Source organism: Natator depressus, chromosome 20 (assembly GCF_965152275.1).
Source record: "Natator depressus isolate rNatDep1 chromosome 20, rNatDep2.hap1, whole genome shotgun sequence".
Lineage (NCBI taxonomy): Eukaryota > Metazoa > Chordata > Testudines > Cheloniidae > Natator > Natator depressus.
Genome location: NC_134253.1, coordinates 22,376,372 through 22,402,240, shown reverse-complemented (window position 1 = coordinate 22,402,240; position 25,869 = coordinate 22,376,372). Strand labels below are relative to the sequence as shown.

At 61.7% G+C, this 25,869-nt stretch overlaps 1 protein-coding gene across 1 annotated transcript in view; it reads right to left on the bottom strand.

Moving 5' to 3' along the window:
* Positions 1 to 22,255, bottom strand: part of PKN1 (protein kinase N1) — a 46,129-nt gene extending 23,874 nt beyond the window's left edge. The window contains exon 1 of the mRNA XM_074935195.1: positions 22,118 to 22,255. Within this exon, the coding sequence (XP_074791296.1) occupies positions 22,118 to 22,138 (21 nt within the window). The 5' untranslated portion in view covers positions 22,139 to 22,255. The remainder of the gene's footprint in view (positions 1 to 22,117) is intronic.
* Between the last annotated feature and the right edge of the window lie 3,614 nt (positions 22,256 to 25,869).

The window sequence follows — 25,869 nt, the reverse complement described above, 5'->3', positions numbered from 1 at the left end:
AGGGGTGAGCGGGAGCAAGAGGCCACCCCCCCCGCGCTGCTCCATCACTGCGCAAGGGGAAGGGGATGGAACTCCCTGGGAACGGCACCCGAGCGTCCCAGGGCGCTGGCTGGGCAGCTCCACCCAGCGCTGGCATGTGGCCAGATCACAGGGTCAGTGCCTGGTCAGGAGATCTCCGGCTGCAGGAAACGAGAGCGGCTGACTCACTCGAGCTCCCCGGCAGGCGATGCTGGCCTGGTGCAGAGTTAGGGGGTGCTGTGCTGCAGGGAGCAGGGGGGCTCAGCAGGGGGCACTCTCCCTTGGCAGTCAGTGCTAGCTCCAGAGCGGCGCTAGGGGGCGCTGTGCTGCAGGGAGCGGGGGGGGAGGGGCTCAGCAGAGGGCGCTCTGCCCTGCAGTCAGTGCTAGCTCCAGAGCGGCGCTAGGGGGCGCTGTGCTGCAGGGAGAAGGGGGGCTCAGCAGGGGGCGCTCTCCCCTGGCAGTCAGTGCTAGCTCCAGAGCGGCGCTAGGGGGCGCTGTGCTGCAGGGAGAAGGGGGGCTCAGCAGGGGGCGCTCTCCCCTGCAGTCAGTGCTAGCTCCAGAGCGGCGCTAGGGGGCGCTGTGCTGCAGGGAGCAGGGTGGGGGGCTCAGCAAGGGCGCTCTTCCCTCACAGTCAGTGCTGACCCCAATGCCATGCTGGGGGGAAATACATCCCTCGGCTTGCAGCAGGGAATCCCCCAGCCCCCGGGCCCTGCTTGGCTGCTGTAGTAACCTCCCTCCCCCTCGCTGGGCTTGGCCAGGGAATGGGGAGCCAAGCCCCCAAGATGAGAGCTCGCTCTGGAAGTTCAGGCTACGATCTCCGGGACGGACAGAGGCTGGCTCAGTCCGTGACCGGAGTGACGCAGCCCTTTAAAAGGAGTGAAAAAACGAGCTACTGGCTAGGAGGACCCGTCCCTGCCCTTGGCTGGCCGGATCCCCGGCCCCATGCCCGGAGCGGCTGGCAGGAAACCCGGCAGCCTGGTGATCTGGTTCCCTTCAGCAGACACCTCGTCCTTCGAGGAGCCCACCCAGCGCATCTTCTCCAGCCATCAGCTGCCCAATGCACCTTCCACCCTAACTCCCCCTATCGGCCCCTGGTCTGCTAGTCACAGGGCTGGGGGGTTTCCCGAGGGAGCTGCGAGGCCGAGGACATCCAGAGTGAACATCCAGAGTGATTCTACAATAGCAGCCAACATGGAGCTGACAGCACCGCCTGGCTCGGATTCAAAAGGAGGGATAACTCAGTGGGGGGAGGGATAACTCAGTGGTTTGAGCACTGGCCTGCTAAACCCAGGGTTGTGACTTCAATCCTTGAGGGGGCCATTTAGGGATCTGGGGCAAAAATTGGGGATTGGTCCTCCTTTGAGCAGGGGGTTGGACTAGATGACCTCCTGAGGTCCCTTCCAACCCTGATATTCCATGATTCTAATTGCTCCTGAGAAGCAGGGAACTCAATAGGGAGGGCCCCGGGCTCCAGTCCCGGCTCTGCCGCTGGGTGACCTGGGGCAAGTCACTGCCTCTCCGTGCCTCAGTTTCCCCATCAGCACAATGGTGAGAATGATACAGACCTTGTTTCCTGCCAGCAGAGTTGATAACTGGTTCACATCTGAGCAGTGCTAACGCACTGGGGAAGGGTTAAGTGTTGTCACCCCCTCCGCTGAGCTGCAGCAGGGGGCCGGGCCCCACAGGGAGGTTTCCTCTTGGGGGAGGAATCGATGGTGCAGTGCCTGGGGAGTCCCTCAGTTCAACTAGTTTATTGTCCCTGCCCCAGTCCTGGGGCAGAGGTGGGCACAACAGCATGCAGGGCAACCCTGGATCTCAGCCCTGCACCCACGTCTGGTGCCCAGGGAGTGACTCTGCCCCAAGCACTGGCTCTCGCTGGGGAGACCCAGGCTGCAATTGCAAACCCTCAACCATGTGCACAGACCCTGCTCACGCCCAGCAGTCATCAACAGGGTGACCCGTTTGCTATTTCAGATTTTAGAGCCTGCCCCACCAATGTGACATCTTGACCCCATGGCTCCTTTCCCCAACCCCGCTGGTGCCTTTAACGTTATTTAAAGAAACAGTACAGCTAATCTGGCTTCATACCCAGCATCCTGGCTTGCCCAGCTCACACCAGAACTGGCTTCTCCAAAGCCCACAAGCACCCAGTGCCCTGCTTACTCTGGAGCTCGACCCCCAGCCGGTGCCCACCCGCCCCGGCTGTGCTGCTGCCCGCTGTCACTGGGCCTCTCGCTGCTGAGGATCCAGCCTGGAAACTGCACTTGGAAGGCCCCAGCCAGACACGCCAAGTGTCACTAAGTGTGCGGGAGTCCAGGCCCTGCACCCCTCTTCCTGGGATTCACCGTGACTCTCAGCCAGCCAGTAAAACAGAAGGTTTATTGGACAATAGGAACACAGTCTAAAACAGAGCTTGTGGGTACAACCAGGACCCCTCAGTCAAGTCCTTCTGGGGGGCAGGGAGCTTAGACCCCAGCCCTGGGGTTCCCCGCGTTCCACCACCCAGCCCCAAACTGAAACCAAACCCCGCCGCCCCCCCAGCTGGCTCTCTCCTGCAGCCTTTGTCCAGTTTCCCGGACAGAGGTGTTACCTCCCCCTTCCCCGTCCTGGCTCAGGGGACAGGCTCTCAGGTCTCCCATCCCCAGTGAAACTCCCCTGCCACAGTCCCAGGTCAACACTCCCCCCTCCCTGCTGCATCACACCAAGAACCAAGCCCAGACCCCTGCAGGGACACCCCGCTGGTCAACCTTCCCTCAGCAGCTGCCGCTCCAGGGGGATTGTCAGGGCTGGGATCTGGGTTTGAACCCCCATCCTCCCCCCAATCTCCCGGGGGTGGGGGGCAGCTGTCCCCTGCCTGCATGGTGCCTGCCCCCTCCTTTGCAGCAGCAGCTGCTGCTGCCAGGAGACCCAGCTAGATGGGGCCCCGGCTCAGCAGGACCGGGATCCCCCACACGGTTAGGGACGTGCCTGCCCCCAAGGCAGTAGCTGTTGCTGTCTTACAGGCCACGAGGGCTGAGACAGGGGGAATGGAGAAAATGTGCTGTAAGGCCAGGGCTGAGGTGCTGGAGTGAGGGCGCAGGACTCCTGGGTTCTATCCCTGGCTCAGGGAGGGGAGGGGGGGTCTAGTGGGTTGGCGGGGAGCGGTTAGGAACCAGAACTCCTGGGTTCTATCCCCAGCTCAGGGAGGGGAGGGGAGGGGAGGGGGGCCTAGTGGGTTGGCAGGGAGCGGTTAGGAACCAGGACTCCTGGGTTCTATCCACTGCTGGGTGACCACACGCAAATGCCCTTGCAGCTCTGTGCCTCAGTTTCCTTTTCCACCTTTGGTCTATTCACTCTGAGTTCTCCAGGGCAGGGCCTGCCTCTCCTTGGGTCTGGGCAGCACCTGGCACAATGGGGCCCTGGTTTCAGCTGGGGCATCTAGGTGCTATCATAATACACCTAATAACACGGCCCTGGTTTACCAGGCTGAGCGGAGCAGAAAGCAGCCAACTGGCCATCTGTCAAGCGCAGCATTTCCCACCCTGGGATCCCAAGCGGCTTTGGCTGCTGCCCCAGAGCCCCATGTCTCCCTCCAGTGCTACCCCTGCAGCCCCATGGCCTGTGCTGGAGGCTCCCGCACCAGCTACTTTCACCCCCCTGCCCTTGGCTCACACGCAGGGCAACGGCTCCCAAATCACTCTGTCCCGGGCACAGGCTCCCACAGCCCTTTACAGCCCTCGACTGAGCTCCACAAGCACCCCTGGGGGTTGGGCTTTATGATCTCCGCGCTCACGGGGGAGGAAGCTGAGGCACAGAGAAATTGGCCTGAAGTTGTACTTCACAGGGACACAGCAGGAAACGGAACCCAGGAGTCCTGATGCCCCGCTCCCTCCTGCTCTAACCACTAGACCCCACTCCCCTCCCAGAGCTGGGGATGGATGGAACCCAGGTGTTCTGGCTCCCCCCACAGAACCACCACTAAAAAAATTAAAGCCCAGTAAGACCTGTAATGGGGGTTGGTGCCCTAAGCGAGCAGAGCAGGATCTAGGGTCATTACAGAGCTCCCTTCACCATGGCATCTGGGCTCCTCACTGTATTTATCCTCACACTCCCTGTGGGCCAGGGCAGGGCTCTTATCCCCATTGTACAGAGGGGGAAACTGAAGCACAGACTGGCTGAGGGACATGTCGGAGGTCACTCCAGGAGTCTGTAGCAGAGCCAGGACTTGAACCCAGGTCTCCCGGGTCTCTTGTGCTCTCACGACTGGGCCACCCTTCCTCTCATTCAGTCCCCCCATTTCCCCCGGCTCTGGCAGCACCCAGTGAGTGGTGGCATGCAGCAGTGGGGTGCGGGCTGCCCGGTGCTATCACTGACCCCAGTGCCCGTTGGTCGGGCCATGCCAGCCAGAGCGGGCCCGGAGTGCATTGCGCCCATGAGACCTGCCCGGCACTGAAGTCAACGGGTGCCCGTTTCCAGCCAGAGCGCATGGGGCCGTGTCTGTAATTCACCCCCTCCCGGGCCCATAGTCCCGGCACACTCGGTCTCACTGACAGGGGGTTACTGGCCCCTGGCCGCTGCTGGGCCAATCCCCTGGACACCCGCTCCCATCGCACCGCCTCCAGTTCCCCCATCAGTGTCTCCAGACAGCTGAGCCTCGAGCAGCACAAAGCAGCCATTCACCCTCCCTGGCCGCCGGCACCACGGGGCTCAGAGCCAGAGCCCCGATGGCGCGGGGGCGGGTGGGGGCGCTGCCCTGGCAGAGAGGAGAGGCGGGGGCGGGGGGGCGAGCGGGAAGGCGAGCTGAGAGAGCCGGCACTTCGCACGCTTAGAGGGGAAATTCATCTGAATTAGTGCTGCTGGGAAAATAGATCCTAAAGTGAGATCCCGTCGCGCCGGGTGCTGCACAGGCCCCTCCCCTCCCCCCAGACTGAGATCAGGGCCCCTGTCGTGACAGGCACTGCACAGACCCCTCCCCTCCCCCCCATTCTGGGATTGGGGCCCCACGTCACGCCAGGCACTGCACAGACCCCTCTCCCCTACACTGAGATCAGGGCCCCCATTGTGCCGGGTGCTGCACAGACCCCTCCCCTCCCCTGCCCTGACCGACAAGGGGGCTCCTGTCACACTGGACGCTGCAGGGGCCCTGATCCCAGTCAGGGAGTGTGTAGCACCCAGCAGACCTGGCTGGCTCCGGTTGAGGCCGACAGGAGCGACCGTCCCTCATAGATCATAGAATATCCGGGTTGGAAGGGACCTCAGGAGGTCATCTAGTCCAACCCCCTGCTCAAAGCAGGGCCAATCCCCAGTTTCTGCCCCAGATCCCCTAAATGGCCCCCTCAAGGATTGAACTCACAACCCTGGGTTTAGCAGGCCAATGCTCAAACCACTGAGCTATCCCTTCCCCCACGCCCAGTAACAGATTCAGGCTCTGGGCTGCCACCCCCAGCTCCCGAGAGCTGCAGACTCAGCTGGGGGATGGCAAGATCTGAATGCCTCCCAGCTCCACGGCCGGCCCGGGCGACCTGCCCCAGCTCGGCAGGGTCCCGGCCTGATCTAGGGGGTCTATAGCATGCCTGCTCTGAGGGCCCCGCTGTGGCACAAGGCAGCCGGGGTATGGCTTGGGGCTCTGCGAGGGACCCGTGGCACATCATGGCCCCATGGGGGGGCACTCCAGGATCCGCCACCCCTCCTCCCCCAGAACCTCTGAGAACCAGAAAACGAGTTCTAGACATCGCAGCCCCAGCCGCAGCCCCGTTCAATGGGGTTGCGCCCCCCCGCCCCACCTGCCACCGAACTGAACCGGAGCAGGGGTTAGACTGGCCCAAACATGGCTCTGCAGAGCCCCACGAGGCCTGGGCTGGGGTCAGCCCAGGATCCCCCCAGGTGGGGCCGTGCAGGAGGCTGACGGAGCCGCAGCCGGGCCAGCGCGTCCAGCAGCCCCATGGATTCACTGCAGCAGGGCCAGCGCACTGGGATTTGACCCTTTAGGGCACCTAGCCCAGCCTCGGGAGACATCACTGTAATTTTCCCTTCCAGGTGCCTCCTGGGGCACGGAGCTCAGCCCTCCTCCCCCAGCCACCCTGGCAGAAACCTCGCCCGCTCCGGCTTCACCCCGCCTCGCTCTGCTGCCCCCGTTGCTCTGGCCAGGCAGCTCCAGACCCTCCCTCCCTAGCAGGCAGGAACCTCCCAATTTCCAAATCTGTCCCTAGCCTGTTTATCCCCAGTTGTTCCTGGGCCAACGTTATCCTTCGGCTTCACTAGTTGCCCCACCAGGTGTCACCCCCCACCCCTCTGCCCGGCGTATTTCTAGGGCGCAAGCAGATCCCCGCTCAGCCAGCGTGCCAGCCCACTCCGTCCTCTCCTCCGCTCAGATCGGCTCCCCGCAGCCCTTCTCGGCAGCCCACCGGCCCCCAGCTGCAAGTTGCCTTTAACAGGAGTCCCCGGGGTGGGCAGCAGCTTCCTTCCCAGGGCCCAGCCCTGGCACTGGCTCGTGGGGGAGACGGGACGTGATTTAAAGAGCCAGTGTGCAGAGTCTCATGGTGTGGCAGAGCGTGCGGAGGGCCCCTTGACAGAACAGGGGCAGTTTTCACCAGTGCAAAGGGAATTCACAAGTCCCAGCGTGGCCTAGTGGTCAGATTGCTGCCCCGGGGCTCAGTTTCTGGCCTGGCCACTGGGTGACCTTGGACAAGTCGCCCCCCTGTGCCTCGATTTCAAATGATGCTTTGGAAAGTGCTCTGAGCTCTACAGACCAGACGAGCTGGAGAGTATCATCCTTTGCATTACTATTGCACTAGTGCGCTGGTGCAAATGAACCACCCCCCGGGGGCAGAAAGACTGATCTGCTAGTGCGACCCACAAGCCTGTTCCTGTGACACCCCCGCCCCAATGCAAGCGGGCGAGGCAGAGAGGTCTTGGGAGGGGGTTTAGTACCAGACTCTCTCAGAGTCCAGGCCAGATGGGAGAGACAGGATCTCGGCTAGGGACCCCCCCTGGCATGTGCCCGGGGCTGGTCGGGAGTTTGGGGGCATCGGGAGCGCTGGGAGCAAGTGGGGGGCAGCACTGGCATGGACGACAGCTGCAGCAATCCCGGCTCCCCTCTGCCAAAGGCTGGAGCTACCATGTGACAAGGCAAGAGCTGTTCCAGGCGACTGGGAGCAGGCTGGCGACGCTGGAGAAAGGAGGGGCTGGCGGGTCAAGGCCAGGGAATCTGGGTTCGATTCCCGGCTCAGCGTGGCCACGTGACGCAGGAACCAGGGCAAAGGAGCCTGCCTTTGTCTACGAGGACTGGACGCTCTTTGAGGTAGAGACTGTGTCTGATGCAGGGTCCTTGCAGCTCCCGGCCTGGGGGGAGTGGGGATGGGGGTGGTGGTCTCAGTAACATCTCGGTGGCAGCATAATATAAATAAAAGCACTGACTGGCTGAAGCTTGAAGGGAGACCGACTTCCTTTCTTCTCCTACCAGGGAGTGAGGGGGGGGTGCATGGAGTGGGGTGCTAAGAGGGGTTGTCGCGCCCCCCCCCACAGAGATCCACAAGGCACTGGAGCCTGCAGGGCTAAGAGACCCTCTCCCCACCCCAGGATCCATCACGCCCCCGCTCCGGGAACGCTCGCCCAGCCAGCCGGTCCCCAGCTCCAGCGCCCTCTCCCCCACCCATCACCCCCTAGCATGAGCCAGTCCTGGGAGCCGCAGGCATCCTGCCCGCTGCCCTCCCTCAATCACCAGCGCCGGCCAAGGCTAACCTGATCATTTCTCAAGGCCCTTTTCATTAAGGGGCTGCTGCCAAGATAGAAATCGAGTCAGCGCAAGGGCCGAGAAGCTCTGGGAGAGGTAGGGGCCGTGTATGTATGTGGGGGGGGGTCCCCCTCCCTACAGGCTGGAATGGATCCATGGGAATCCAGACTCCAGCAGGGGGAGGCCTGGGGCTCCAGGGCTGGAGTAACTGACTCCAGAGTCCTGGCTGGGTGTGTGTCGTCCCCCCCCCCGCCAAGTTTCTGGGGACCTGTCTGGGTCTCCCTGCCTCAGGAAAGGGTCAACTGGGGCATGCAGGTCTGTCTGAGGCATCGCCCTGGCCCTCAGCCCCAGAGCATACGGGTGCCTCACAACCTGTGATGTTTATCCTCCAACGCCCCCCCGAAGGCAGGGCTTTTATCCCCCTTGTACAGATGGGGGAAACTGAGGCACAAAGCAGCTGGCTCACCCAAGGAGTCTGTGGCAGAGGGACTTGAACCCAGATCTCCTGTATACCGGGTAGTGCCTGAATCACTGGGCCAATGTCTTCATAGCAGGGGATTGCCCCTGATCCATTGTAAATCAAATTGGTCCCCCCACCGCATAGTGATGCGCTGACCCTGGTTTCCCCTCTCTCTTCCAGGCTCACCTGGGCCAGCAGTGTCTCATTGTGGGGGAGAGGAGGGGTCTGTGCAGTGCCCAGCATGACGGGAGTCCCAATCTCAGACTGCGGGGGAGGAGAGGGGTCTGTGCAGCGCCTGGCACGAGTGGGCCCTTGATCTCAGTCTGGGGGGAGGAGAGGGGAGGGGAGAGGTCTGTGCAGTGCCCAGTGCAACGGGGGCCCCAATCTCAGTCTGGGGGGGAGGGGAGGAGTCTGTTCAGTGCCCAGAGTGACAGGCCCCAATCTCTGTGGGGGTCTCTATACACTACCGTAATACACCTAATAGCACTAGAATGCTAGGAGCAACTTCTTTAAGTCAGAGCCCTGGTTCAGCGGTGCCTTCTTAACAAAACCATGGAGCAAAGGATTCTGGGATGGCACTGAGGAAGTCTGGTGGAGAGCATTGGCCTGGGGCCAGGGCGACCTGGGTTTGAGTCCCTGCCTCCCTGTGCAGCTTTGGCCAAGTCACTTCCTTGCTCTGTGCCTCAGTTTCCCCATCTGTAAAGGGGCTCTAGGCTGTGCAGCTCCGTCTGCTGCAGCGGGAGGCACCCAGATACTCCGGCAAGAGCTAAACCCTAGTGTCGGCCCCTCCTTTGGAGAGCCAGCACGTGGGGAGCAAAGGATTGTGGGATGCAACAGGACAGGGTGAGGAGTCTTGGTGCAGGGGCTCCCCCAAGGGAAGCGGGGGCAGACGGAGGCAGCTCTCCACCTGGGCGCTGGCTCAGCAACATCCGCCCCACCCCCGATGCTGACAGCCCCTGGCTCCTGCAGCGGCTGGCCCTGACCCTGGGGGAAGCACAGCTTAGTGGGGGTTTTCATACCAGGGTTTGGCATCCTCAGGGGCCGCTGTAGGACCGAGGTGAGCACCGTCCCCCCACTCTGGCTTAGATCCCCCCTCTTTTCCAGCCCCAATCAGCCAGGCACCATCCCACCTGCCTGCGTGGCTTTGGGCGATGAGTCCCACCCCTGGGCTGGAGCACTGGGACAGGGACTCTGGTCGCTGGGCTGCCCCCCCAGCACCTCTGACAGGATGGGCGCAGTTAACCCGTGCAATCCCAGTGGGAGGTGGCAGCTGCTAAATCTATCATATGGATGGGAAGGAAACTGAGGCACCAAGGTGAAGTGGCTTATTACTGGACATCACTGCCCGCCCCGAGCTGGGGTAGAACCCAGGAGTCCTGGCCCCCAGGTTCTCCCACTTTAACCACTAGTCCCCACTCCCCACCCAGAAGTGGGGATAGGACCCAGCCATCCTGGCTCCCAGCACCCCCCTGCCCCGCTCTAACCACTAGTCCCCACTGCATGCCCACTCTACAGCCTCCACTCTGCCTGTGCTCTAACCCGTACGACTCTCTATGGCCCAGGGACCCCCCCGGGCGCTGCAGAGCCCGAACTCCGGAGCGGGTGAAGCAGCTGGGAGGGAGGAGTGGGGCGTGTAACTCCCATGGCACTGGGTCAGCAGCGGGGCGGGGGGGGGGGCGGGGAGCAGGCAGGGAGTTCTGAATGACCAACGTGGGAACCGGCCTTGGGGCCTGGCCAGCATCTGCTGGGGCCTGGCACTTGGGCGGAGCCGCTGTGCTGAGCCGGCACCCGGAGCCTCTTAACCCCTTCCCCTCCGCCTTGTCTGGTGTGGGTGGCACCAGGCCTGGCTCGCTGGGCCGGGAGGTGGGGGCTGAGTTTCCTCCTGTGTTAGATGGGGAAACTGAGGCACAGAGTGGTGGGGATGAGACCTGCCTGGGATGGGATAAGAACTGGGAGCCTTGTGCCCTTCTCTGGGCCACTGCCCATGCGCTGTGGGGCACCGCTAGGCTGGGAGATGAGGCTGCATCTCCAAACTCAGAATGGGAGTGTCCCCCCCATCCCAAGTCTGTGCCCTGGGCTGCCCCCTTAGTGCACTGACCCCGGCTAACCACTCACCCCCGTTGCGTGCCCCAGCCAGGAAAGGGCTCGCTCCTGGGGGGCCACAGGGGGGCTGCCCGCCCCACCCAACCAGCCCAGGGGAGCACAGCTCAGACACAGCCCCCTAACCCAGGTGCTCAGGAAGGAGGAGGCTGATCCCAGGCGCTGGGGAGGTGCAGCTCCCCACCCCTGGGGATGCACCTGCCCCTGGAAGGCAGCCTCTTCTGGGGTGGGGCAGCTGGGGGCCGGGAGCAGGAAAAGGAATCGAGCCGGGTGGGAGGCAGCCAGCCGGAGTGGAAGAACCGGCCCTGCCTGCCAGCACTCCTGTCCCCACGCTCCAGGGCTGGCCGCGGGCCGCACCCACACAGCTCCCAGGGATGGGTGGCACCCTGGCCCCGCTCGGGGCTGGGGCCTGCGCCCCTCATTTCCACGCTGGGTGCATGAGGCCCCGTCTCCCTGCACCCCACTCCAGCCCAGCTGCCCCCCTGCACCTAGCTGCCCCCCCCCAGCTAGCTCCGGTTGAATGGGAAATCCCAGGCTTGGCTGCCTTAACCCTTCGCAGCCTGGATGAAGTGCCAGCAACAGAAAGCTCCAAGCAGGAAACGAGGCCGCAGCTGCAGGAGTGAAGCAGGCAGCTTGGAAGGGGACAGCGCTTTGTATCTAGGCCAGGCCAGGCCGAGAGGGGTTAGAGCAGGGGGGGCTGGAAGCCCGGACTCCTGGGTTCTCCCCGCAGCTCTGCGTGGGGAGACTTCCCAGTTCTGCCACTTCCTCTTTCCATGCCACAGCTCCTTGAGTGCCCAACCCATGGCAGGCGCCAAGCGGACCCTTGCCCCAACGGAGGACGGGGCTCCGGTCTGCCCCATAGAGGCAGGGGTGGAAGTTGCCTGGCTGATCCTGGGTGTCACTCTCTGCCTCGGGCCGGTGCTGCCCTGGGGGATGATGGGTCAAAGCTGCAGGCAGGGGAGGGGGATTGGGGGGGCCGAGGGTTAAAGCCACAGGCAGGGGGAGGATGAGGGGATAAAGCTGGAGGCGGGGGAATTAGGGTGGATGAGGGCTAAAAGCCTCAGGTGGGGGGGATTTGGAGGAGCTGAGGGGTTAAAGCCGCAGGCGGGGGAGGGGGATTTGGGGGGACAAGGGTTAAAGCCGCAGGCGGGGGAAGGGGATGGGGGGGACGAGGGGTTAAAGCTACAGGCGGGGGAGGGGGATTTGGGGGGACGAGGGGTTAAAGCTGCAGGCAGGGGAGGGGGATTTGGGGGACGAGGGGTTAAAGCTGCAGGCGGGGGATTGCTGGGGAGCGGGGATTTGCTCAGGGTAAATCCAGAGTGGAAAAAACAGTTGGAAAACAGACAAATCTGGAGCCAGGGAGCTAATCCTATAATCCCCCAGGGCTAGATGTGGGGGGCATCTCAGTGGGGTTCCCCCCCACAGCTAGTTGAGCATGACGGAAGGTGGGGGGACCCCAAGCTTGATCCCAGAGCAGGGAGACGGGGTGGGGGGAGGAGCAGCTCCCTGGGCCCCCAGGACCCATTATGGGGCGGGGGCAGCCAGACCCAAAGAGGCTACTGTAGAAGGCACTGGGCAGCCTGGCAAAGGAGGAGACCTCCGGTCTCTTTGTGGGGAGGTGGTTCTCCACAGGACACTGAGCCCAGGGCTTAGTGCCCCATAGCATGGGGGGGCCAGGTCCAGCTGTCCACAGGCTGGGTTACATGTGCAGCCCCATGCCCCTCGCCAGCCACTCATTGGGCTGCTGCCCTGTGGGTTGGGGGGCAGGTTGGGGAGACCTCCCTGGTTAGCATCCAGCTGGGCCTTTCAGGTATAGGCCAGATTGTGGGTGCTGAGGGGGGGCCCCAGCGGCTCCCCCAGCCCAAAGTGTGTGTGTGGGGGGGGGCTGTTTGAGTCCCTCCCCCAGCACTGTGCTCCCTGCATGTGGGTTTCTGGCTCCAGGGTCTGCGCTCCCTGAGTGACGAAGGGTAGATTGCATCCTGCAGGGCAGGTTGTGTGTCCCCCACACCCACCCATGGCGGCTCTGCACCCGGAGTCAAGGGAAGGGGGGCAGCAGGACCTGCCGGGGGTCACAGCTCTGATCAGGCAGCCCATCACCCTGCCCATGGCACCTGTGGGTGCGCCCCAGCGTGCCCAGAGCAGCAGGATCACTGGGCGGAGCTGGCACCTTTCAGGGGCGCTGATGGGGCCCCCGAGGGCAAAAACACGCCCCCAGTCCATACAGGGCAGTGGGATTGGCTGGAGGCTGCTATCAGGGGGGATGGGCTGGATAGGGCCCACCCTCAGCAGAGCAAACTGCCCCTGACTGCACCTACGCTGGGCCTTTGGCCTCGGTGCCAGGCCCACGGTGCAGCCTGCAGTGGTGCAAACTGGCATGCCTGGCATGGAGGGGGCACGGAGGGCACTGGCCATGCCCCGCAGGTCAGGACTGAGGGGAGCCCAGGGCTGGGCTAGCAGGGGCTGCGGGTCGGGACTGAGGGGAGCCCAGGGCTGGGCTAGCAGGGGCTGCGGGTCGGGACTGAGGGGCACCGGAAGAGCTGGAGGGGCGTCCAGGGCTGGGCTAGTGCCAAGAGCAGGGGCTACAGCAAGGAGCGATGGCAACACCCAGGCCTCCTGCCAGCAGCCCACCCGGCTCCCCTGGCAGGTCTGAGAGCTGGGGGCCCGGGCTGGGGGAGGGGGTGCCTGGGCAGGTTTATTCAGGGGGGGCCGGAGCAAATCGTGTTAGCTAAAGGACAAAGCCTTGGGAGCAAGAGGGGTGGGAAAGTGATTGCGGGGGGGGGGGGGAACCGGGGCTGTGGGGCGCCAGCTGGGTCAGCGCGGGAGGAAGGATCCTGCCCCTCCCTCCCATGCTGGCTGCACTGCGGCTCGGGGGCTAAGCCTGGCCGTGACTCTGCAGATCACGGCCTGGAAGCAAGAGGCCAGACTCAACACTTGGCACCAGAGGTGCTGGAACTAGGAGTGCTGGGGGGCTGCACCACCCCCTGGCTTGAAGTGATGATAACAACCCAAATCCATGGCTTCTGCCTCCAGCACCCCTGCTCGGCACGTCAGAACCCAGGAGTCTGGGACGGGGCAGTGGGGAGAATGCTCTGCAGAACCCAGGAGTCCTGGCCAGGTGGGAAGGTTTGAAAACTTCCTTCCAACGCTCAGATTCCACAAGGATCTTACACAACCAGGGTAGTTGGGCCCCCCAGGAGACACCCCCATTAGGATGCAGCCCCCCTCTGCCCTGCTATGCAAGAGGCTGGGGCGCCCTGGCCCAGGGGGGCACTGGGAGGAGGTCAACCGGCACCCCGCTTTGACAGCACGTCGCCCCCAGCAGGTAGGAAGGGCCCACAGCTGCAGAAGCGGCTGAGCAATCGGGGGAGGCGGAGCTGGGCCAAGGCGGTAGAGGAACAGGGCTGCCCCGGGCTGGGGGTGCTTTCCCAGGACTGACCAGGGAGCCCCAAGCTAGGAAAGCAGGAAGTGCCAAGCACCCGCCCCTTTGGGGGACCCAGGTAGTGCCGAGAAGGCCAAAAACTCTGGTGAGACTCAAATCAGTGCCGGGAAACAAGATGCCAAACTGGGGGGGGGGGGAATCTTACAGAGATCCCCCTCCCCCCCCACTCCTTGGCCACCCCAGAGCCAGGGTCTTGGCCTGGTCTCGCTTTGCACATGCCCTCGGATTGCTAGGGGTCTCCAGGTCAATTCTCCATATCCCAGGTCCCCAGTGCTCCAGGCACCCTGCTGCCCCAGCCTTGCCTCAATTTCCCCTATGAGCAGACCAAGGAGAGCAAGTGTCCAGAGGGGAGAGAGGCAGAGGCTGTAAGGACCCGATCGTGGTGGTGGGGAGCCCCTGGGCTCGATTCCCTGGTGGCTCACGGGGCCAGTTACACTTCTGGTGTGAAATGCAACCACGCCAGGTCCTACCTCTGCCCTGGCGGCACCGAGGGGCAGGGGAGAAGGCCCAGATGCCCCTCCGCAAGGCAGGCAGAGCTGAGGGTCAGCAGGGGGCCAGCGGAGGGACTGGCAGAGGCATTGCCCCTCCTTTGGGGAAGCAGCCCCATCTTTAGCGCCCCCTGCATTGCATCCCGACTGCAAGAGCCACCCCGATCTAGCTGGGCCTCACCCTGTCCCTGGCAAGCTAGCATCCCCTTTAGCATGATCCTTGGCTGGCACGTTAAGCCCCCCCCTCCCCTCCACACACACACACTCCTGAGCCAGAACAGGACAGATTGGATTTTCTCACACTCCAACAGGCTGAGACACAGGACGCCTGGGTTCCATTCCTGGCTCTGCCACTGCCCTGCTGGGTGACTGTGGGCAAGTCGCTTCGCCCTGCATGCCTCAGTTTCCCCTCCCACCATGGGTCTATTGAGAATAGAAGCTCTTTGAGGCAGGACGTCTGTGCTTCTCTAGGTCTAAGTGCTGCCATAACCCCACCAATTAGCAACCTCTCTCCAGGTAATTACCCCCCCAAATCACTGAGGGATTCTGGGATGACCTCCAACGTATTAAAAATAGAAATTCCTCCGCACCCCCACCCCCCCCCCGGCCCCATTTCGCAGCCTGTCAGAGAACGAGCTGGAGTTGTTAACGACAGTGTTTTGATTTTGCTGGTCTCCAGGAAGAAGGGAAGTTTGATCGCAGAGCCGAGGGTTTATCTGCAGCCCCGATCACCATGGGCTGAGCCCCAGTCTCCTAGCGGCGAGGGGTTCCATCGTCTGGGACCACCCCCCCCAGTCTCCTCGTGGCAGGCAGTTCCATCGGCTCCTACGGTAGTTCCACGGCAGGCTGGGGCCAGTCCCATGGGACCGGGGGGAGGGGGCGGGGGGGGGAGAATGGATCTGAGTATCAGGTCTGCGGCCTCGAACGGGACCTGGCCTAGAGCCAGCCTGGAGCACGATAACAGCCAAAGCCTCCCCGGGTCACCGTGCCCACTCTGGGGCCAAGGGCCGGGGCATGGACTCATGGCCAGTGGGCATCCTTGCTGCCAGAGCCATCCGGGGCTCCAGGTGCCAACACCCTGGCCAGCGTGGCTGTGCAGCTGCAGCAGTTCAGCCTGGCTGGGGCTAGAAGATGGGGGGGGGGTGTTTAAAGGGACAGCAGCACCCACAAGGAATTTAAAGTGCCGGGGAGGCCCCCTTGGGGGGAGAAAGACGGGCAGTGCCGTGTCCTCGGCCAGGCTGGGCTGACCATGTCCCAACTCCAGGCAGGAGTTTGGGTTTCGCAGAATTCAGTTACAAAAAAAGGGGGTGGGTGGGGAAGGATTATCATATTTACATAGGACCTACCGACAAACAAAGCACCCGATTCTGCCCTCTGTTCCCTGCAGCCAGCGGGGAAGCGCCATTTGACACCAGCACAGACGAGAGCAGAGTCAGGCCCCAGGTGTGCCACGCTCCCTGTGCGGCTCCCTGGCTGCTGGCATGCGGTGCCCCTCCCTGGCAGGAGCGGGGGACGAGGCAGTCCACGGAGAGGCTGAGTTGGTGGCAAGTGGCAGAGAGGGAACAAACAGCCGCGCTCAGAAGCGTCACTGCGAGCAACTGTGCTGGGCAGTGCTGGGGCCAGGGCCGGCGGGAAACACGCCTGGCGGTGCCAGGGCCGGCGGGGAATAGAACCCAGGAGTCCCAGCCTGGTGCTACTGGAATAAGCCATTTGCTGCTCTTTGACCCACTGGGGGTTCGAGCTGGTTTCCACCCTCTGCAGGTTCCGAGAGGAGCCCACCAGTGGTAGACCTGGTCTCTGGTACCTGTGGGGTCTGCTGCCCCCAGGCGCCGTACATAGACTCTCCTGCCCTATGCCCGACACACGCCTGAAGCTGCCACTGCTGCTGCCCGCCCAGGGCCTGCTCCGGGCGCTTCCCCGGTGGTGCTGAAAGTGCCGCGCCAGTCTCTGCCCTGTGCTGCCCTTCCCCAGAGCAAAGCCCCACCGCTCGGACGGGCACCAAGTGCCACCTGAGATGCAGCCACCAATGGATTAGGGCTGGGGTTTCCACACAGCCCAAGGGAGTTAGGCACACCCCAATCCCATGGAGTCTCCTCTAGCCAGGCACCCCATAGCCATCAATGGATTATCTCCGCCCACCCAAGAGGGAGGGACCTGCTGTCACCCCCATGTATAGAGGGGGAAACTGAGGCAGGGAGGGGCAAATTAAGCAACACGCCACACAGGGAGGCAGATCTGGGAAATCAAACCGCAGGATTCCGAGCCCCAGTTGGCTGTCCTGCCCCCTTGGATTCTCCCTCCTCCCCCCTCAGCCTGGCATCCCCCCGCCAGGCTAGCAGAGCTCAGTGCTGTTTCCTTGCTGACTCTGGACATGTCCTGGGTTCCAGCAGGGGGTAGTGCCCCCCTCCCCGCACTTTGCCAGGCACAGAGCTCCTCGCTGGTTGGGGGAAGCTGGCAGCTGTTCTCAGGAGCTGGAAGAGAAATGCCAGGTGGCGGTGGTGGGGGAAACGGATCTGATCTAACGACCCCCCACTACACAGCTAGTGCTTCACAGCCCCCCCACGGGCCATGCAGCCATAGAGGGAGGGCCAGAGAGCGAGGTTGGACTCGGGGGGTGGATACAGCCTCGGCACCCTGGGGTGCGGTTCAGGGACTCTGTGCCAAGTGAAGTCAGTGGGAATGTAACCGCCAGCCGCCCTCCCCGCTGTGAGAGCCGAGCCGCGCGCCCCTGGCAGACAGGAGCGTTGGATCGACTGCGTTAACTCGGCCTGTCAATTATTCATGTGCAGACAAAGACACCGCGATTCCTTCCCGCCCCCCTGTATTAACCAGACAACCAGACATGGCCTCACCTCTCACCGGCCATCCCCCAGCACCGCCTGCCCCGTGATCGCCGGCCCCCAGCTTCCGTGCGGCGCAGGGAAACCCATCACCTCGTGGCTCCCCAAACAGGGGGAGACTGCGCCAGCCAGCTGGGACCACTGCCCAGAGACGCCCGCCGCTCTAGTCGGGGCCTCACGCCATGCCCGGCGCAGCAGGGAGCAGACACAGCACGAGCCGGAGGGGAGGGGGGCAGCTTAAAAAAAAAAAATCACCTGACCCTGACCAAGCGAGGATTTGTAGATTTCAAGGCCAGATGAGAATGACCATCGAGCCCACAGCACAGAGATGGGGAGGGTGGACCCAGGAGATCTGCATTCAATTCCCAGCGCTGACACGGACTCCCCATGGCACCTCACTCAATTGCTGTGTGACTCAGTTTCCCTCATGCCATAAAATGGGGATGAGATGAATCCTCCCTTTATCAGTTTAAACCGGGAGCTCTCTGGGGCAGGGATTGCCTGTGCAAAGCCTGCACAATGCCCCCCCACCCTGATCTGGGCCGGGGGCCCCTGCAGCACCGGGCACAGCCAGCGCCTCCCCAATGTGGGTTGGGGGCGCGTACAGCACCTGGCACAGCCAGCACCTCCCCGGTCTCGGCCGGGGGCGCGTACAGCACCTGGCACAGCCAGCACCTCCCCGGTCTCGGCCGGGGGCGCGTACAGCACCTGGCACAGCCAGCACCCCCCCGGTCTCGGCCGGGGGCGCGTACAGCACCTGGCACAGCCAGCACCCCCCCGGTCTCGGCCGGGGGCGCGTACAGCTCCTGGCACAGCCAGCACCTCCCCGGTCTCGGCCGGGGGCGCGTACAGCACCTGGCACAGCCAGCACCCCCCCGGTCTCGGCCGGGGGCGCGTACAGCACCTGGCACAGCCAGCACCCCCCCGGTCTCGGCCGGGGGCGCGTACAGCACCTGGCACAGCCGGCACCTCCCCGATCTGGGCCGGGGGCGCATACAGCACCTGGCACAGCCGGCACCTCCCTGATCTGGGCCAGGGGCCCATGCAGCTGTTTCCAGTATACAAAACAAACACAGGCCACAGAATTTCCCCCAGCCCTTTCTGCAGTGGGGTCGCTATTCCCACCCTTCCTCATGGGGCCGCTTGAGCCACCTGGGTCTCTTAGGATGACGTCCTGCCTCATCTTATTGATGCCGAGTGACAGAGGATCCAACCCGGCCCAGCCTGGCTGCTCAGATCCCCCAGCTCAGTCTGGCTGGGCCCTTGGGCACAGTGGGAGGGTGGGGAGTCCCCTTCCCCTGCAGTATGGGGCTAGGGCAATGTGAGTCCTGAAACGCATTGGTTGGAAAGTGACTGGGCTCAGTCCTGGGGGAATGTAATGGCCTGGGCTCCCCAGCAGGTCGGCCTGGTGATCCCCGCTGGCCTCAGACACCAGGACAGTCACCACCCGCCCTGCGTTGTATCCCAGTCTGAATTTGCCAGCACATCAGCCCCCGGATGACGGCCCCTGGCCGATCTGCAGCTCTTAGAAGGCCCAGGATCTCGCCAGTGTTTCGCTGGGGACTTGCAGAAGCCCTGGGCTTTGGCCGGCCGCTGCTCCCAGCCCGCGGCTCCTTGCTGCTGCAAACCCTCCGCCCCTTCAGCACAGCGGGCACCGGCTTTTTGAAGTTAACAAAATTAGCCACATTATACGGGCTATTACGGTACGACCTAGGCACCCCTGTCATGGCCCAGAACCCCACTGTGCTGGGCGCTGTGCATTATTTATTAAGTGTATTACGGTAGCACCCAGGAGCCCCAGTCATTGTACAGTGCCGAGCATAACGGGGTCCTTGTCAACGACTGGGGCTCCGAGGTGCTACCATAACACACTTAATAATAACGTACAGCGCCGAGCACAACGGGGTCCTTGCCAGACCCAGAACACAGCTCTTTGGGGCAAGGCCCCGCTCTGACAATCTACACAGACAGGAGCCAGCAAATGTGGGCAGACGGGGGTGAGCACAAGGAAACAATGAGACAGCGATAGCCTCTGGGTCAAGTTACTTATGCAGCACAGGGACCGGTGCCATTAACAAAACTCTGGCTCATTAGAAGCCCAGGAATATTTTACAAAGCTCTTTCGCTCTCTCTGCTATCGAGGCTGACTGTTTGCCTCCTGCCTCTCTCTGCTTGGACTATTAAATATATATATATATACACATATAAGGTCCCTTTTCAGTTTTGCTCATCGTCAATTTCATATTCGGGTTCTCCTTGGGTGCAAGCAGCTAATCTGGTCTTTAACTGAGGAGGAAAATCTCTCCACTGCCTCTGGGTTTTGTTACAACACCCGAGACCCTGCTGGTTGCAGAACGGTGACCCTGGAATGGGCCCCATGCGGACTGACCCCCTCAGGGCTCTGTGAAGGCCCAGGAGATTGTCGGTGGTTTGGGTCCAGGCTGGAACAGCCGGCTTCCCTTTAAAGGTTAGGTTCAACACTGCAAAGGACTTTGTTTGTCTTTACGTTTTACAGAAGCTGCTCAGAGAAAGGCTTGCTATTTGGATTACATTTTCAGCTCAAGGTCCCATTGTCGGGATCCAGGTTTTTGCTTCCCAAACACAACAGCGTGAGAGCCAGGTATTATGGAATCAAAAGTGAAACTAACTAGCATGGGCCAGTGGAGGAGACCCAACTAGGAAGCAGGACTCCTGGGTTCTCTTCCCAGCTCCGCTGTGTAACTTTGGGAAGCCCTCTGTGCCTCAGTTTCCCCACCTGTAAATTGGGGAATAATGAGATCCACAGAAGAGCTGGGTAACAGATTTATTATTCAGTCCTTTAGAAAATGCAAACGAGAGCAAAACCGGGCCAGAGCATCTCTTCCAGTCCCGTCAGCCGGGCAAGGGAAGGGGCTGCCAGTTCTGGATCAATACAACAGCTTGAATAATTGACAGGCTCCTAACAGGGCAGGGAAGGAAGGGTTTTTTAGCCTACTGATTTTTAGCCTGACAGCGATCCTTTAAACAGGCAGCCAAGGATGACCATGGCCAGGCAGGGGCCAGAGGCAGGCTCCGGAGCCATCTTGGCCAACACACCTGGGGTTGAACCAGGGACCTCCCGAGCTAACAGCAGCAGTTGCTGCAGCTTGAGCTAAAGCACCAGGGCTCCCCTGGAGCACACCCTTGCCGGTGGGGTTTACAAAGGTCCGTGCACACACAGCTGTGGCCTGGGCCCTTCTCCCCAGGGCCGGTTCCTGAGCCAGAGCCACAAACGGCACGTCCCCCAGCACGGCAGAGTTCTCACTCAGCTGGGCCCCGCGGGCACAAGCGGGAAGCGAGCGAAACCAAAACAACCGGGGATGTTCCCAGGGGACGCGGCCAGCGCTTGTCATGCCACGGAGCAACCGCTGGGGAAGTGATTGTAAGAGCGTCCGCCCCATCCCCCCACCAGTGCAGGATCAGGGCCCCTAGAGGGGAGGGTGCCCTATGGGGAAACGCAGCATCTGACCCATCCCCGACCCAGCTAGCACAGAACCAGGAGCTCCCGACAGGGAAGAGAGCAATGCCCCATCTGTCGCCTAGCATGGGATGGGGCACCCTATAGGGGAAGGTGACCCTATAGGGGATGGGGGGACTAACCCATTCCCCCAGCTAGTACATGAGCAGGCACCCCATAGGGAAGAGTGATCCTATAGGGGACGGAGCATCAAACCCATCCTTCTCCCAGCTAGTGCAGGATCCAGTCCCCTATAGGGAATTGTGACCCTATAAGGGCTGGTGCGTCTGACCTCCGCACCCTCCTCAGCTAGTGCAGGATCAGGGCCGCCAGAGGGGATTTCACCTCGGTCTCTGTCACTCAGGTAAACACACATCCGAGCAGCGCAGAGGGCTGAATTCTGTTCTCACTTACAGCAGGGCTGGCCGGGGGTAACGGAGCAGGATCTGAACCAGGGCCGATGAGTCCAGATTTACACCTGCGGGGTCAGTGCCCTTAGAGGTTCAGCTGTTGCAAACAGGGGTTCAGTGATAGGGAAAGGGAGCAGCTGCACTGGGAATCTGGAAATACTGGGGAGGGGGGAAATAAAAGAAACCCCCATCTAATTCAGGGGATGGTCACGCACGCAGTGCTCTCTAGGGCCAGATCTCACAGCACCCACTCTTCAGCTGCATCAGGTTTTGCACCTGTCTGCTTTGTGGCCATGCCCAGGGTGGAGAGGCTGCGAGAGCCGGGGGCGGGGGGGCCATACAGTCAGGTTCTGGGTCTGGATTCTCCAAACTGACCCATACCAGAATGGGGGGAGGGATGGGAAGAGAGGCAGAAGTTCCAGTGTCTGGATGGGCAAGGCCTGGCAGGGGGGCACAGGGACTTCAGAGAGATGCAAGGCAGATGGCACTGAACTTGTAAGTTGAAATATGTGTGTGAGAGACACGGCCCAGCTGGCCAGGGAAGGCCTGTAGCTCCCTCCCCCACCCCCACCTTCCTCCCCCGGGCCAGACGCCAGCAGCGTTTCTCTGGCTTTACACAGATGGCGAGAGCAGAACCTGGCCCAGCCAGGGGCCTGCATGTCCCACCTGTATCATGGGGGTTGCCCCACACTCCCCTTCCACCATGGGGTGGGGCAGCTGGGCATATCCCAGATGTGCAGGGGGGCCCCACAGGAATAGGCCCCACCCCCTGCATGTCCCAGATGTGCAGGGGCGATAGGAGGTTCAACACCCTCTCTTGCAGGCTCCAGATGTGCAAGTGGCTCCAACCCCCCCCTACAGTGACGCTGGAACAATTTGTATAGCGGGGGTGCTGAGAGCCCTTGAACAAAACCGTAAACCTTGTATACGATGAAAACCACTGCAAGCCACTGGGTGCTACCCTCCCCCCCCCCAGCACCCCTGTCTCCTATGCATGTTCCACCTCCCCCCTTGCAGATCCCAGATGGGGAGGGTCCAACCGCCCTCCCGTTAGAGATCCCATATATGCAATGGCTCAAATCCCACCCCACCCCTCCCCTTGGCAGGTCCCAGACATGTTGGGGGGGCTGCCCCCTGGCGGCTGGGGACGAACTGCCCGCCGGCCACCGCTCTTACCTGAACGGGGTCGTTGGCCATCTCTGCCCCTCGCCTCCGCACAAGCCACCGCGGCTGCTTCTTCCTCCTCCTCCTCTTGGGAAGGCTGCCGCTGCTGCTGTTCTCCAAGGGGGCCCCCCCTCACACCCGCCCCTCCATCCTCCTCCCCCACCCCGGGCTGCGGGGCGTGCACCGTGCGCGGAGCCCTCGCTGCAAGCCCCCAGCCTCTCGCGGCGGGACAGGCGGGGACCAAGGAAGAGCGAGGAGCTCCCGGGGAACGTTCGACCCGGGGCGGCTCGCGCCGCGGCTGCTCCCGGGGAACGTTCGATCCGGAGCGGCTCGCGCCAATGCAGCTACCAGGGAACGTTCTATCCGGGCGGCTGGCGCTGCAGCCGCCACCCCCCAGCGCGCCCTACTGTGTCCCTCCCTCTCTGGGTCCCTAACTTGCCGGGCTGGTCACATGACCAGAGTGGAGGGTGGGGGAACTGGGAGGAGGCCTCTGGCTGCAGCAGGCGGCTAATGGGGGCGGGATCCCGAGGCCGGAGACTGCGGGGATTGCAGCTGCCGCCCGGGGTCCCTTCCCTTCCTCTGCAGATTAAGGGATTAGCAGCTCAGGCCCGGGAGAGCCCGAGCCGCCCCCCGCCGTGGCTGCATCACCCGGGCTGCCTGCAGAAGGAGTCTGTCCGCCCCGCGCCAAGGGGTTGCACCGAGAGACGTTGCATGTCCTTATGAATGCGGGGGTGGTTCTTGGGGTGAGGAGGGGACGGTGTATTGCGTTGGCCCTCCCCTCCCCCACCGCAGCTGCTTCCATTGCACCGTGCCCCACAGCTGCTCTTTCCAGAGAGTGATGCTGCACTGACCCCAGATCGGCTTCCTTTGCACTGCCCAGCTCCCTCTCCAGAGCCCTGCCTATGACACACAGTTGCGCAGCTCTGATTCCACCCCATAGAGGGCACCGGCGACCTATGTCCAAGTGAAGTTAAATCAGTGATTCTCCAGGTTTTTTTCCATACCCGAACTGTGTACCCCACCCAGCCCCCCAGGAACTAAACCAGGAGCCCCCCCCACTTCCCCTTTATGATGCTCTCGACTCCACTCCCCCCCCCCCCCGCCACCAACACACACAGCAATCTAAGCCCTTGAAAGTTGAGAACTCCCGGGCTGGCTAGTTTCACTTGAAATCAAGGACAAAAGTTTGCAATTCCCACAAGAGAAGCCAGGCTAACAACTCAGCAAGTGTTCGCGCACAAATACAGCGGCTGGTTCTGTTCCAGAGCAAGCGCGGCCGCTGCCAAGTTAATGTAAGTCCTTGAAATTTAGGTAAAAAAAAAAAAACAGGGAGGAGGATTAACCCAATGGAAAGAGCGAGGGGATTCAGTGCTGCGTTTGAATGAAAGGAGCTTTGTTTGCGCTCCCCATTGGGCTGAGCAGAGGCAGGGGAAAGAAAAAAGGAAAATTGACGAGAAAGAGAAAGTGAAACTGACCCACTGCACTTCACAGCCCACAGAGGAGGTTGGATTAACATGTAAAACAAGAGGGGGGTGGTTGTTTCATAAGAACAGCCACGCTGGGGCAGACCACGGGTCCAGCCAGCCAGTAGCTTGTCTCTGATGAGAGGATGTCTAACAACTCTCAGCACCAAGTCTTAGAGTCAACTGTGGGGGGGGGGGGGGGGGTGGAAATTGCAGCGTGGATGGTCAGGCTGAGGCATGGAGACCCCTGGCTATGGGTCTTTTATTGCAGAGGACACTGCCAGATGCTTTAGAGAGGGAATGGACAGAACAGGGTAATCTCTAGTGATCCATCCCTGGTTCATAGAATAGCAGGGTTGGAAGGGACCTCAGGAGGTCATCTAGTCCAACCCCCTGCTCAAAGCAGGACCAATCTCCAATTTTTGTCCTAGAGCCCTAAATGGCCCCCTCAGGGATTGAACTCACGACTCTGAGTTTAGCAGGCCAATGCTCAAACCACTGAGCTATCCCTCCCCCCAGTTGTCCAGTCCAGCTGGTTGTCCAGTCCCAGCTTCTGGCAGCTGGAGGCTTAGGGCACCCAGGGGATGGAGCTGTGTCCCTGACCACCTTGGCTAGTAGCCATTGCTGGACCTATCCTCCAGGAACGTGTCTCCTTCTTTTTTGAACCTGCTTATACTTTTGGCGACGTCCCCTGGCAACGTGTTCCACAGACCCACTGTGTGTTGTGTGAAGAAGAACTTCCTTGGGCTTGTTTTAACTCGGTTGTTTATTCATTTCGTTGGTGACCCTGGTTCCTGTGTTACCTGAAGGGGTCAATAACACTTCCCTAGTCACTGTCTCCGCCCCAGCCATGATTTTGCAGCCCTCTACCACATCCCGCCGCAGTGGTCTCTTTTCCAAGCAGGCCAGCCCAAGTCTTTTCAATCTCTCCTCGTCTGGCAGCCGTTCCATCCCCCTGATCATTTTTGTTGCCCTTCTCTGTACCTTTGCCAATTCCAATAGATCTTTTTGGAGAGGGGTTCCTAGAACTGCGGGCAGTATTCAAGCTGTGGGGGCAGCATGACTGTATATCGTATCCTGCTCTTCTGGGCACTGGGGAGGCCTCAGCTGGGGCTGAGGAGAAAGGAGGGGAGGGACTGATAGTCTACAAATATGTCCCAAATTGTTGTAAAGAGGGCGGTGACCAGCTGCTCTCCATGTGCACTGAATTAGGACAAGCCATAATGGGTTTAATCTGCAGCAAAGGAGATTTAGGTGAGATGTTAGGAAAAGCTTCCTGGCTGTAAGGACCGTTCAGCACGGGACCAGGCAACTTCCGGAGGCCGTGGCATCCCCGTCACCGGAGGTTTTGCAGAGCAGTTTGGACGAACCCGTCAGGGATGGGCTGGGCTTATGGGCTCCTGTCTCAGCAGGAGGATGAGCTAGTGACCTCTCCAGGTACTTTCCAGCCTGACGTGTCTATGATTTGGTGAGTGAAACGGATGAGAGCAAAAAGCATAAATGGGTCATAGGCCTGATCCTGGCAGTGTGAGCGTCCTTACCCTGCTCTTGTAATCTGTACATCCTGAGGCGCTTTACCAAGCAGGTCAGTATCATCACCCCTGTTTTACACATGGGGAAACTGAGGCACAGAGGGGTGACGGGACTTGCCCATGTCACCCAGCGGGAGAGCCAGGAATAGCACCCAGGTCTCCGGAGTCCCCATCCAGTGCTCCATCTGTTAGGCCAATGGGATGCCCCAGGCAGGCACACCAGAACACGTCTGAAAGTGAACAAGCCTGGCCCTGTCCACTTTTCGCCATGGGCCTGGCCCCCCACCCTTCCCCCCAAGGCCCCACCCTCCAGCCAGGCCAGAAACTGGAGCCCTGACCAGGTAACATAGGCCCAGGCAGCTGCGGGGAGCCATGGACCCTCCACCTGCCTTGGGCAGGGGCCCCAGGACATGAGCACATGGGCTGGGGGCTGTTCTCAGGGCCCCCCCACCCCAGGCAGGTAGAGGGGCTTGGCTCCCGGCCCAGCTCCAGCTTCCGGCTTGGCCGGGGGGCAGAGTCTCGGTGGGAAGAAGAGGGACAGGACGGGGCCATGGAGGGGGTGGGGCTTCGTGTGCCCCCTGCCACTTTTAGGAAGAATCTGTCGCCCTTGGCCCCGGGTGCCTAATTATAAGTATTTGCAGGAATGGGCCCGAAAAGACTTCAATGAGCTCTGAGGAAACAACATGGTCTAGTGGGTAGAGTACTTGGCTAGGATTCTCTTCTCAGCTCTGCTACTAACCTGCTGGGGACCCTGGGGCTAGCCAGTTCG